This window comes from Trichosurus vulpecula, chromosome 4 (genome assembly GCF_011100635.1).
Source record: "Trichosurus vulpecula isolate mTriVul1 chromosome 4, mTriVul1.pri, whole genome shotgun sequence".
In the NCBI taxonomy this organism is placed as follows: domain Eukaryota; kingdom Metazoa; phylum Chordata; class Mammalia; order Diprotodontia; family Phalangeridae; genus Trichosurus; species Trichosurus vulpecula.
In genome coordinates, this window is record NC_050576.1 from 300,821,015 (window position 1) to 300,835,790 (window position 14,776).

At 37.7% G+C, this 14,776-nt stretch overlaps 1 protein-coding gene across 2 annotated transcripts in view; it reads right to left on the bottom strand.

The window, feature by feature from the left end:
* CDK15 (cyclin dependent kinase 15) overlaps positions 1-13,940 on the bottom strand; it is a 93,739-nt gene extending 79,799 nt beyond the window's left edge. For both annotated transcript variants that reach the window (XM_036756620.1, XM_036756621.1), the window contains exons 1-4: positions 13,821-13,940; positions 12,909-13,058; positions 12,643-12,737; positions 11,403-11,482 (exon numbers count right to left, since the gene is read on the bottom strand). In XM_036756620.1, the coding sequence (XP_036612515.1) occupies positions 11,403-11,482; positions 12,643-12,737; positions 12,909-13,058; positions 13,821-13,940 (445 nt within the window). The remainder of the gene's footprint in view (positions 1-11,402; positions 11,483-12,642; positions 12,738-12,908; positions 13,059-13,820) is intronic.
* Between the last annotated feature and the right edge of the window lie 836 nt (positions 13,941-14,776).

A 14,776-nucleotide genomic window follows, 5' to 3' on the forward strand; every position in this document is an offset into this window, starting at 1 on the left:
TGAAAGACATGGCTCCATGGACAAAGCATTTTGGAGCCTCTCTGCTTTCAGTTTTTAGCTGTAGCTCATCTTTAGATATGAGCTATTTCCACCATGCTCTTCAAGATCAAACTAGAAGTTTTTTTTAATGATGCAAAAAAGCAGCTACCCCAGCCGTAGACCATGAAAGTCCACAGGGACAAAATTATACTTGGATTATTTTCCAGTTTTATTTCCTTCATGATCTTGACCAAGAGGCCTATCATACAGAGTCTGAGTCCTACATGAGAAATTCCCAGATTCTGAAGTATATGTCAGAGTTCTTATACTTAAAATTTCCCTCCCTCTGTGCTACACAATCTATATTTCTTCATCTATAACCATCCCTAGGATCCAGAGACCAGTTATTCTAGCTTTACTCATTAAGTAAGACACAAGTTCCTCAAACCAGGAAGATAGGCAATGACTCAAGATAAGTCTGTTGGGGGAGGGGGACACTACTCCCAATAAGTAGTGTGAGGTAAAGGACTGGTATTAAAAAGGACAGAGACAAATAACATATAGTCATCTCTTCCACACACACCTGGCTCTGTTATAGTCTCTCTTCTCTTTTCTTGCCATCTTCTTTCACTATGTGACCTCATCAGCTCTGACAAGTTCAATTATCATTTCTAAACAGATGCTTCCCAGATCTACATATCCAACCCTAGTCTCTCTTGAATTCCAGCTCCACAATGCTAGCTTCCTATTAGACATTTCATAAGCTTCACAAGCCCCACATGTCCAAAACAGACATTACCTCCTCGCCGTCCAATCCACCTCTCTTCTGACCTCTCCTATTACTATCAAGGTTACCACTATCTTCTTAGTCACTCAGATTTAGACCACCAGTGATGTCTTTGATCCTTTACTTTCCCTTATCTCACATGTCCAATCTGCTGCCAATGCTTGTCATTTCTTTCTTCATAATATCTGTTGGGTGTTATCCTTCTCCCTTGCCTCCAAGTGGGGTAAAGATGTTCCTTCCCCCTACTCTGCCCCCAAATGACCAGTTCCTCCAACATCTAAGGGAAAATAATCTAATGCCATCAAAAACACCCACCATCAGACACTGTATAGCCAGTGAACTGCATAGCCTCTTCACCATTTTGTGTCTCACCACCTCCATCAATGAATTGTCTGTTCCCTTTATGTAAAAAAAAATTTCAGTCACTAATGCTGGCTACATAATCAAACTTAGCTCTATGAATAGATGTCAAAGAAATTAATTAGTTTAGTAAAAGCAGGAGATGCATCCAGCCTCTAGTGAGGCATTTGAAGTGACAGTGGAGTAATGATTTCTCCTTAGGGAAATCTCAAACTTTTTTGATCACCTTGAAATTATATTTAGCCAGATCAAAATTTGTTGTAAATAAAGATATTTATAATGTTTACATATAATATTGTAAATATGTAAATATTTTTAACAGAGACAAATGAAGAATCTAAAGTGAATAAAAAAATCAAAATTCTCTAACCTGGGATGGAGGCTGGAAAGGAGGGATGAGGAGAGTCGAAGCACACTTTTTAAACTTTTTTGTGGTTTTTTGTCTGTGTTTTCTTTTACAATATGACTAATATGGAAATATGTTTTGCATGACTGCATATGTATAACCTATATCAAATTGCTTGACTTCTCAGTGGGGGGGATGGGAGGGAGGGAGGGAATCTGGAACTCAAAAATTTTTAAAAATGAATGTTAAAAATTGTTTTTACATTGGGAAAATAAAAATTGGGAAAATAAAATATTCAAATTAAAAAGAAGGAAAGGAGAAAGAAAGAAAGAAAGAAGGAAGGAAGGAAAGAAAGAACAAAAGAAAGAAAGAGAGAAAGAAAGAAAGAGAGAAAGAAAGAAAGAAAAAGAAATACCATCCCTGCTCTCAAGGAACTTGCCATCTAATAGGAGAAGACAAAAACACAGAAGGAAGCTGAAAAGGGGAGTTGGGAAGTACCTGATGTAGGGGCATGGTGGAGAGTCAGTATGAGAAGTCCCAAGATAGTGTAACTAGGTAACAAATGAGGAGATTTCTGAGCTTAGGTTTCCCATAGATTATCTTTCCAAAATATAGCTTTCATCATATTAATTCTCAACTCAAAAACCTTTATTTTTACCCAAAGTCTAAAGTCCTTAGTTTAGTATTGAAAATTCTCTAATAACTGGTCCTACCCTAGTCTTTCTAGCCTTACTTCACTCAACTACACAAGCTTTGAACTCCATTCATTCATTTAGAAATTTACTAATTGTGTATGTGGAGTATACTATCTCCTCAAAAAAGCCACAGAATTCCTACTTCTGAGCATTTGTTATATTATTTCCCCCCATTTTGCAGTCCTTTATCCTTTTTATCCAAATCCTACTCATTCCTCAAAGTTCTCATCTGACCTACCCCATTAAGCCCTTCCTACTCATCCAGACTGCAATGAATTCTCTCCTCTCCTCTAAATTCATACTTACTTGCCTGTCCCACTCAGTATGTAACTGCACCCTGTAATACTTTGTGACATCTCTAATAGGGGTATATTGCTTTGTTATTTAACTTTTCATTTGTTTATATCTTGTATCCTCAACTAGAAAGTAAATTCACATGGTAAGGGTTCCTAAAATATTTTACATTCTAAGTACATTCTATCTTCTTGTTAATGAATGAAAGAATGAATGAATGAAGAGAAAAGATTCGGAAGTCTCTGTTAATAAAGCTTGGTAAAAAAACCAAACCTGTTGAGATAGTTCTAATGGGATAAATCTATTTTATTAGAATATAAGCTACTTGAGGACAGGTACTATTTTTGCATTTTCTTTGTATCCCAACAATGTTGGGACACAATGGCATGATACCTAGCCCATAATAAGCACTTAATAAATGTTTCTTGTTTATCAGTAACAGTCAATATCCATTAGTTAATATATTCATGAGATGAGCTAAGAGATTATTAAAAGATAACCACTTTCAAAGCTGAAATGTCTAAGACCGCATCAGAAGATAGCTATTATAACTTTGTTATACAAAGAGCATATGTGAAATCCTTTCCCAGTTTTCTAGGAAATGCTTATTAGTGTTAAGGTAGTTCTTCCAAAACTTTATAGTGTGATGTAATGAGCTTTGAACTTGGAATGGGAACTCTAGGGGTTCCAGTCTTGGCTTGACCACCTACTCGTTATGCAAGTTTGGACAAATCATTTCATCCTCATGATCATGAGTTTCTTCCTCCGTCAAGTGGAGATAACATCCATTAGCACAATAGGAAAGAGAAGCGCAATGGGATTATGGGCAGTAGAGAATACAGGTGATTTGCCCTTGGTCTGTGGACGACTGTCCTAAAAGTTTTCACCATCCCGAGTTTCGTGTTTGTAACTGAAGCAAAACCAGAAGATTCCCTCAGGACTTTCATTCAGAGTGGCTGGATGCAGGGAATGGTGCTGCTGTATTCTTATGAGACCCATCAAGATAATCTATGGGTTAGAGAGAGTTGTGTGCCAGGATAGAGCAAGGGGAGAGCTAAATAAAGTCTGTAGATATGTCCTTTGTGTAGCAATTGTATTCTTTTTGTTGCCCTCCCTTTGGTAATGGCATCAAGGGGGTCTTTATCTCTGAGGCGCTATGTGTTCCTCTTTCTGTGCCCATGATGTTTCGTCTCTCCCCACCTCCAACAGTACATCTGTACCTTGGAGAAAGGACTATGATGACACACCAGATGTTGAGTCTCTGAGAGGACATTCCCCTTCCCTAAAGGCATACCAGTATTAGTTAGCTTCAGACCCTGAGCATCAGAGGCCAGAGATAACTAACTACCTCACAGGGTTGTTGTGAAGTTATGTGATAAATATATATATGACATTTTTGTAACCATCAAATACTATATAAAATATAAGCTGTTATGGTTAAAGACTTAATTTGGGGAGGCAAGCTCAAATGTAGCATCTTATTGAACCTGAAGCTTTCTTTTAATGGCACTTAAGTTCTAAATTTTTGATGCCAGACACTATAAGGTCTGGATTGGGCCAGAGGAAAAAAAAAAACAGTATTTGCCCATGAATCCATTCAATGGATAGATCTTCTACAAGCTAAAAATTTCTGTGACAATAAGATACCTTTATAATCTATTTCTTCCAAGGTATTTCCCCTTTCCATCCAACCATTCAACACACCAATTTAAAAGCGAATCATTTGTTTTATTTGTTTCCTTCACAAGGGCCTTGGTGCAACCTAATTTTTCAGTAGACTAGCTTTATAATACAAGAGGAGTCAAGGCCTAGGGAGAGTTCTTTACACTTAGGACCTTGCAGGAAATAAATCGACCAATGAGCGTTTATTAAGCTCACACAATGTGCCAAGTGCTGTGGTAGGTGTTGGGAATACAGAATGAATGGGGAGACCCAAACTGGAGTAATCTCTACCCCTCAAAGAGCTTGCATTCTATCAAAGAAACAACATGTATACATATAAATTCAAAATACTTACTGAGCAAATACTAGGTCAAAGAGAAGGGAAGGTACCAACAGCAGGTTGGGAGCAGGAGGGAAAAGTGAGGTACAGGAGGTACTATTTGAGCTGAATTTTGAAGAATAGAGATTTCTAAGGGGTGGAAGTGAGGAGGGAGTGTATTACAGGCACAGGAAACAGCTTGTGCAAAGCCTTGGGCTGAAAGAGAAGCAGAATGGCACAGGTGGGGGGCTTTTTTTTCTTCATCAAATTCCTACCTTTAAAGTACTGTTCGAAATTCACTGCCTGAAATGAGCTGGCTTGCATCACTTCAATCACTTTAGTAACCTCATACAATCATTACCTATCTCTCTAGAGCTGCAGCTGCTTATCAGAGGACTTGCTTCTAATGACGGCGATTGTACTAACTTTTCATTTCTCTCCCTCATTTGATTAGGAACATTTCGAGAGCAGAAACCATACCTGCAGTTGCTTTGTCTACACCCCCCTCATTGCTAAAACAGTCCTCTGAACACAGGGGACCTTTAATAAATGCTGCTTAATGAGCAGTTGAGAATTTACATGGAGCAGCAGATGAGAACTCAAAAACCCACAAGCCCTCTCTAAGTGCATCGTCAGTATGCTGGGTGACTTTATGGAACTACAGAGGGACTAGGGCATGTGGGGGCTGATCCCTGTGCAAGGAGGACATGTTTTTGTGTCTCTCAGTTTCAAGGCTAACTCATAAACTTTCACAACAGGACACATGGTGGCCTGCAGAGTCACAATCTGAGGGCTGAGAAAAACAAGTCATCCATGAAGAAGAAAAATCCTTAAAATTTGAGTGGCCTAGTTCCCATGCAACTGACACTCCCCCAGGTCCCTTATACTAAGACAATGACCAGGGCACACACAGAGCCAGGACACAGTATAAAAAAATAAATTTAAAAAACCATGTGCTCTCCCTACCAGTGAAAGTCTGAACATTATTTTAACCCCTAAAAAGAGCAGATATAGGTGTGCATTTACTGGTCATCAGAGATTTGGGACTTTCACATGAACATGAACATAAACCAGGATTTATTATGAAATATTTATCCACTTTTTGTGTAGAGTGGAATTTTCTGGCATTAAGAGATAGATTTATTTTTTAAAAATCTTTGAAGGGTGCCTCATTGTGTCCTTCCCATATGAAGTGACATTAAGTGACCTAACTCAGGGTCCCCTAGGCACAGATGATACACACATATGCCATCTACTTCTTCCTTCTATCAAAGTGCGCACTTTGGGATCTTTAGATACATTCTAAAATATTGTGCTTATTTATGAGCATGAGGAGGTTCTGGGCATCAAAATGAATGCCAGAGAAAACCAATGGAATGCAACAGATCAAAAAAGATTTCTAGGGCGTGAGCTTAACCTCTTTTAGGCAGGTTCAGGGATGGGGAAAGGTTTTCCTTTTCTCCGTTTTACATTATCAATAAAATGTTCAGAATAGTCAACTGATTTTCCACTAAAATTACGTTGGACTTAGATTCTTTTAGTTTCCCTTTTCAAAAACTTTCCAGTGTTAGTCAAGGGACATCATTTGTGACTGTAAGAAATAAGAAATGTAGTCAATTCTCTATTTTTCCAGTGGGAGTTAAATAATAAAAGCTTCAGGGACTATAAACTGGAGTTCCTCTGAGGTATCACAAATCAAAATAATGAAGACTGTACATGTCAACCAGACAAAAATTTCAGTTACATGTAAAGAAATAAATATTTCAAATCTTAATTTTTTCATATTTTAGTTTCAATTATGCTACCCTTCTAAATTTATCTGATCTTATGTAGATCTGATATGCATTCTGTGTATATATGTATGTACATGAGAGACATATAAATGTGCATCATTATTACTTGAATTCCTAGAGATTTGGTCTTATCTAACCTACAATTTAGAGGCAGAAGGGGATCTAGAATTGCATCAAACCTCTAATTTTATAGGTGAGAAAAACAAGACCCAGAGAGGTTAAATGATTTATTCACGGTTACACAGAGAGCAAGTAGAAGAATTGAGATTCGAACCCAGGATCTCTGGGTCTTTTCCACTGTGATCTCCTGTCTTAGGTTCTATTTTGGTTTCAATCAGTTATTCAATTCATTCTATAACCTTGGCTAAGTTCCTTCACCTTTTTTCTGGCTTAGTTTTGCCCTACACAGTTTGGGAACATTTTAAGGCTTTAAACCAGACACTATTGACAAAGATCTTTGGTGGAAACTCCATTTCACTTTTGAACCCATTCTTGTTACCATGGAATAGAATCAGAATCCATGTTTTTGTGTTATGGGGAGTTGGTTTCTCTTTAAGACTTTTCTTCCACCTTTTCCAGCTTACTCCTAGTATTTTGTCTATTGTCTTATTTTTCATTTTTAAAAAGTGTTACTTGGGAAATAAGATATACAGGCAATGGGGTATTGAAATCTATCTTGCCCTATAGGAAAATTGAAGGGAAGGGTATAAGAGAAAGTGGGGTGATAGAAGGGAGGGCAGATTGGGAGAAGGGGTAATCAGAATGCATGCCGTCTTGGGGTGGGGGGAGGGGAGAGATGGGGAGAAAATTTGGAACTCAAAATCTTGTGGAAGTGAATGTTTAAAACTAAAAATAAATTAAATAAATAAAAGAAATACTTGAGTTAAGCATTCCCAGATTTAATAAACAAGAAGTTATCCAATTCCTGATTCTTTCCAAAAAAAAAAAATAAATGGATTCAATTCACTACAAATACTATGTGGATGTTACTTTGAATAAACAAAAAAGGTTGATCATCACAGCAATATCTTTAAAATAATACACATCTTGAAAATCCGACCCCAAAAGTCAACTAATGATGTAATCAGGTAACTAACTCTACAGAGCTAGCTGGCAATTTTCATTATTCATGTGTGAATTACTCACAGCAAATTTAAAATCCCTAATAGGCATCTGCCTGGGTCACCTTTCCCCAATGTCAGCTAATTTAATATATTTTACTTGGGCTAATATTAAAATTAATAATTGAGTGAATAAATCTTATAGTTTTTTTAAAAGCCCAACACATATTTGCTACCAAAATCATTTATATTTGGCTCTGGGACAATCTGTGGTTTTGAATCATTTGGGCCACTAGTCTTTTCCATTAGCACAGATAGTGCTGCATAGGGAATTGACTATTATTACTTCTCCTAGTGTTAATTGTGCCCTAAAATCAAATGAAAACTAATATTAACTTAAGTGACCAACCTAATAAAGTGATATATATGCTGTGCCAATATACAAAGACCCTATAAATGGAGTAAAATCCTACTCAATAAATTTCTGGCTGCCATGGTAAAAGAACAGCTAAACTGTTCAGGAAAATTCCTGCTTAAGGCTTTTAAAGAGGGTGCATAACTCTTTGAATTTTCTGCTTAGAAATTATGCCTTCCACGGGCTAGAGAAAATGCATGTTGTATTTTCTGCTGCCCTCTTTATGCTAGTGACCCTGGATTTCAGGTAATGAACCACAGCTGTACTTGCTTTCAGTTCCCAGCCCTTCTCATTTAACCTCCTCTCTGTCTGATCTCACAACCTTAAAGCTCTTTTAGGAAAAATGGGGCAATGCCAAAATTTTTAAATGAGGCCTCATATCTTTTCAAGGGGGAATGCCTCCCTTAATTAGGGCGCTCCTTCTTTGTAATATAGTTTGTTATGCTGATGATCACTTCAAATTCAGTCCTTCTAGGATCTGTAATATCACCAGAGATGGTATTCCTTCCACCAATGAAGACTGTAATCCCTATTAATAGATGGTTTTCGAGAGTTGTTATGGCAGAAAAAAAAATCTTTACCCTGCAGTCAATCTACAGATGAGTCTCTCTGAATTTTTCTATGCTGGCTCTTAGGCAATAGACAGTCAATCACCGTTCCAGACTTATAGTCTTTGTAGCTGGGTAGGACCTGCCAAAGCTTATGCTCTGTTGGCATCATTTTCAAAAATGAAGGGTCACCCTCATGGCCTAATGAGGGATCAGAATAAGACTTTAGTGGAAGTCAGCAAACTGTACTTGGGAATAATTTGCAGTTTCATATACAATCCTTTGGCTCTGATCTACTTTATATATGAAAATACTCGGTTTATTTTGTATTTGCTGGGCAAGTCACTTAACTTCTCAGGCCTCAGTTTTCTTATCTATAAAACAGGGAGAATAATGACACCTACCTCACAGGGTTGTTGTGAAAACCAAATTACACACATACATACACAGTGCCTCCTAAGCCTTAAAGAATTACATAAATATTATTCTTATTATTATAAATATAAATTATAAAATTTATAATTATAATATAGATGATATGATGTGTGTAACATAAATATATAAAAATATAATATATAATTATAAATCATAATTATAAAATTAAAATTTTAAAAAGGAAAAAATAACTTATATTGGTAGAAGAAAGTATTTTAAATAGCCCATTTGACTCCTACAAACCTTAATGTGTTAAGTTTGCTTGTGAGTTTTAAACTAATACAAAGCAAAGGCATTCATTAAAGTAAACAACAATAATTCCAATTTACATAGCACTTTCAAGTTGACAGTTTGTTTTCTTCACAAAACTCCTGTCAGTGCTTGCCACATAATACGTAGTTAATAAATAGTTACAGGTTTTCCTAGAGTCTGACCATGTCACTCCTTTGCCCAGTACACTGAAGCAGCCCCCTATTGCTTCTAAAATAAAGTATAACCTTATCCATTTGACATTTAACGTTCTTCCCAGATGAGCCCCCACCTATCTTTCCAATCTTATTCTGTAAGTTACTCCTCTTCCTGTACTTTACAATACAGCCATATTGGCCTTCTTGCTATTTCTCACACATTTCCCATCTTCATACCTTTCCCTTAGCTGTTCCCCAATCCTGGCTCCTCACTTCCACCTCTCAGTCCCTTGTTTTCTTCAAAATTCACTCAAATATCCCTTTCTACATGAAGACTTTTCTGATCCCGCAGGTGCTAGTGCCCTCGTCCCTCAAAAAAAAATTGCCCTCCATTTATTTTCTATATATTTATATGTGTACATTTTTTCTTCCCTGATAGAAAACATGTCCTCTGAGGACAGGGATTATTTTGCCTTTTTTTGCTTAGATCTCTCTAGCGTCTAGCAGGCAGAAAAGCAGAGGCAGCTAGATGGCACAGTAGATAGAAGACTGGATCTGGAGTTAGGAAGACCTGAATTCAAATCCCTCCTCAGAAACTTACTAGCTGTGTGACCCTGGGCAAGTCACTTGACCTATGCCCCAGCTTCCTCAGCTGTAAAATGGGGATAATAATAGCACCTGCCTACCAGGATTGTTGTGAAGATTAATGAGATAATATTTCTAAAGACTTTGCAAACCTTAAATACTAGCTAATATTACTAGCACAGTGACTGGCACAAAGCTGATGCTTAATCATTGATTGACTGGGTCCCTCGGCAACTCACTTAATTTTTCAATGCCCCCTGTAACTTGAACTTATAGACAAGCTGTACAATAGTTTCAAGTCTTCCATGGTAGAGGGGGGCTTCCTCACCAGGTAGTCACAGGTCCCAACCCCTACCCTACCCCACCCCAAAACCAAAAGATTTAATTAACACAACTATATTTTAGGTGCTCTTAAAGAATCTAGAAAATGGCATCAGATTTGAGTGCCAGCCAGAAAGGTGCTGGAGGCAGCTTGATCTGCTTCACAAGCAAACACATTATTAAATTTTTAGTATGAACAATAATACCTCAGAAATGAGGTGTTATTTGGACTTAATAAATTGTTTTGTTGATCATCTAGCCTTAAGAAAGGCATGGAGAAAATTTTAATAATGCAGATGAAACTTACGAATGTGTCCTCCTGTATAGGTTGGTCAACATTTCCTAGTACACCTCTGCTACAAACCCACTTTCTAAGTCATTTTACTCATATGTTTCTTTGCACAGGGTTTAAACCAAAAGAGGGGAATGGTAAGTAGAGAGAGTAGAGACAGTAGTGATTCCAAGGCAACCTTGTCTCTGTGGGCTCCAATTGAAAGGGACACCGAGGCCATTATCAATTTACTCCCTATCCAAATGGGAAACATAGTGTTAATATGGATTATATCCATAAATAGGGTGCATTTATTTTTGTTCATTTATTTTAGGCACATCAATAGCATCTTGATAATGGTTTTTTTTTTTTTAAATTATGAATCATCATTTGTCGCAGTGGCAAACAGCCTACCACCAAAGGAAAATAGAAAGGAAAAAGGAAGCTAGAAGCTCAAACCTGAAAATATTGATCTGTTTCCTCCCAAAGTACCTTATAAGAGCTATCTAAGTAATATATAACAGTAGGTGGCAAATGTAATTATCCTTAGACACAACTCACACTGAGAGTCAGAATGGCTGGAAGTCTAGTCATTCAATTAAAAATTGGGACTACAAAGGTGTCTTTCTACCTTTACTAATTAGATGATGCTCTAGAGATGGATTAAAAAGTGAACATTTATGTCACCCACTCAGTGTTTCCAAATACAGTACACACACACGTATACACACAGCTGGCAACAAACAAAACATGGATGACTAAATTTTCATTATTACATATATTTTCTAGTGTCATAAAAACAAGATCATACTTCCTAGTACCATGTTAGGCACATAATAGATGTTCAATGAATACCTGATTTGGATAGCATTGTTCAAGAGATACAATCTTTTAGTACCTTATTTTCCTTATTCATAATCAATAAAATATAATGCAAAAACAATACATCTTATCCAAGAAGTTTGATGGTGGTGGTGGGGTGGGGGGAATGAAGTGTAAAGCAACTTTAGAAATACTGAATATGAGATGTTATATAGCAGTGTTATTAAGTGGACTTGATAGAATTTGGACACCATAAAACTTCAAAATAGAAGTCCTTCTGACAGGTATGTTGCATTCCTTACCTTCTCGAATGGCAGTGAAAGGCACCCCCTCTTCGGTATTCATGCTGATGACTTTTAAAGCCACAAGTTGACCATTTATCCTGCAACAGTGGGAAGGAGAAGTACACACTTATTCAGATGGTCATCAGCAGTACCTTAGATGAAAAAAAAAAGTTATTCCCAAACTTTAGACTTTATCCCAAATCATTGCTACAGTCGGACGTGCTTTCCAATTTGGAGTGTCTACGGTTCTGATCATTCCAAGCTTTTCTTAAAGTTGTCCATACCTATCCTACATCTATACAATACAATTAAACCTATGTGTTCCTGGAACTCCTTTGTTTCATAAAAGTATATAACTAACATAAGGACTAAATAAAAATGGCCATATGTCATATTTTTACATTAAATATTCTAATTAATGTTTTGGCAAAATATGAACTATGTTTTTCCTTATTTTAAAGGCTTTTAGAAAAACCATCTTGGGAAAAATATATTATCAATAAATCAACTAGAATTTAAAATTTCTTATGGCTTTTCATATGTACACATAACAAAGTATCTTACAAAAGGTAGTACCTTGTTCCCAGGTAGACAGAATTGAACTCTATAGTGTTTTTTTGTTTTTTTTGTAGAAGCACAAAACACTCAAACTGACTTAGGTTATATTTACGTATGCAAAGCGAAACAATGAATCAAATATGTGAAAAATTCAATCAAGGGTGTCTATTATTGCGATTAGGGGCTGGAGATTTAAGAGCCCCAGATTGGTGGTCTGAGGACCTCTGTGCTCTTGGCCAAGCCAAAATTTACCTCTCTGGGGTCTCAGTTTCCTTATATGTAAAATAATGATATTAGACTAGACAGATGACCCCTAGGGCCCTTCCAGGTCTAAGTCTCTATTTCTGCTAATACTGACTCACCTTCATGCCCAGAAACAGTGAACCAAGATCCCAGTGCCAGAGGAAATCCACATTCTATGTAGCTACATTTTTGTCTAGGGAAGCTCAGGCTGGTAAAAAAAAATATTTCACTGGGTTGACTTGAGTGGAAGGGGTATCGCCTTGATTTCTTTTTCTGTGACACATTACACTTTATTCCAAAAAGGACATGGTGACTTGGGGTAAAAGTTCTTTAAACAACAAACATGAAACTCTCAAGTACAGCATCCTGATCAGATCCTAAAGTGATCCTAGAGCCAACCACTTGGCTTACTTTGCTGCTGCACCAGGCTTCATAGATATAGACAGTAATCACTCACCGGCTGATCCCCTTGTAGACTGTGGCATAAGTGCCTTCACCTAGCTTTTCCAAATTCAAGTATGATGAGGCAGCTCCGAAAGGAAGGCTCTTCCTCTGGGGAAGGAAGAGAAAGACAATTAGTTCTGACATTTTCACAGGGAAATTAGATAGCAATTGCCCACCTGAGCTTTTGGGAATGCCCAGTAATTGTCCTGCAAGCAATGACTAACATCCCTAGACAAAACTACACTAAATTCACTGGAATCAACTCAGCTGCTCACTCACCCATGGAAAACCTTGTTCAAGGTCCTTTTCTTGGAAAGAATCGCTGTTGCTCCTTGGCCTTTTATTCCTAAACTTCCGGGCCTGGGATGCATGTGATCCCTTGGGGTGCAGTGAAGTCATGGAGCATGATGCTTCTCTTAGGTCTGTTAGCTGAAGGGAGCATACAGAAAGAAAATGAATGCAAGGCAAGATTCCAGAGGTGATGACATTTTCTTTCTCTTTGCTTATCTGACTTTTCACTTCAGGTGCCTGGGAGAACCTCCTCAAAGCTTAACCTTTCCTGACAGCCAGATTCCTAAAAGCCTATGATGGCAGCTGCCAAAACGCCAAAGCTTTTATTTAAGGAACAACCTCCATTTAAAAATATATCCTTGGCACTTAAGGTCATCTCAGATACAATGATGGATGCCTTCCCTATTTCACTCTCTTCTTACCCAAACTGACCAGTTATGCCTAATCAATCCTTCTAGCATGGAAATGACTAAACTCTGGTGCCCACCAGATAGTGAATAATCAATATTTCTCCTTCTCACTCAAATTCTAATTCACCAACTGCAGCAGCTCTGTGACTTTGTCTTTCTGGAATTTGATACTGCAATCCACTAACTCAGATTTAAAGAGAATAAAAAGTCCTCACTGTAATTCACATCAAGGGAGTTCAGAGCCGTCCCCCTGCCCCCAAAGCATGGGGGGGCATTGCTCATTTTACAACAACATACTCAAGTCTGATTAAACCAAAACAAAACAACCCACAGCCACAAATCTTCTGTGTGGCTCTAGAAAAGAATTTGTTTTTCTTGTTTTTAACCTACCGCAGAAAATTCAGCTTTATACACAGAATAGAAGACTTCTCGCTACTCATTTTGGCAATAGGTTTTTGAGAAAGATGCTACTGGCTGGGAGAAGAAATACCTCTAAAGCAGAATCCACTGCCACAGGCTGACTCCTTCGGCAGCTGCGGGCATCTCTTCCCTCTGAGCGATAACAGCTGCATCCTGGCTGGAGAGCATTTGAACACAGCTCTTGACCCATAATTGCCTCAGTGAGGGGGGAGAACACATTCGTAATCCTCCCCTTCTCCCTCTCTGCTCTTTGCTCACTCCTCTTTTGCCAGAGGTCAGTAATGCTAGAGCTTGCATATGACTCACATGAGGTCTCTGCCTGAAGCAGCCTCATGACTTCAGCACTTTCTCTCCATTAGCGCAAGGAGCAATCTCTGAAAGGCTGCTCTATGCATTCATACGTGCTTAAACGAAAAACAAGGGCAATGCATCAGGATGATTAAAAACTTTTCAGAGAATCTGGCAGTTTGAAAATTCTTACACCTACATTTATCATAAGCCAAGGAACTCTACACGTGGGTTATTTGCTTTAATGTGTATACTCCTGTTAATTATGAGAATGTGTACTTATGATAGGGCAGCTAGGTGGCACAGTGGCCTGGAGTCAGGAACACTCATCTTCCTAAGTTCAAATCTAGTCTCCAACATTTACTAGCTGTGTGACCCCAGGCAAGTCACCGGGCAAATGCTGTTTGCCTCAGTTTCCTCATCTGTAAAATGAACTGGAGAAGGAAATGGCAAACCATTTCAGTATCTTTGCCAAGAAAACCTCAAATAGGGTTATGAAGAGTTGGACATGACTGAAACAGCCAAACAACGATTTTCTAGCAGTGATGCCAAACCCAAATAGAGATGAGTTCCTGCTGGTAATATATAGGCTTAGGAAATTACAAATAACATTGTGTTATATTGTATTTTTATTTATTTCCTTAAATTGAGTGATTAATTTATTTAAATTTAAATATTTATTAATAAATTTATTAAATTTATTTCCTTTCTCAATTACATTTTAATCTAGTTCTGGCT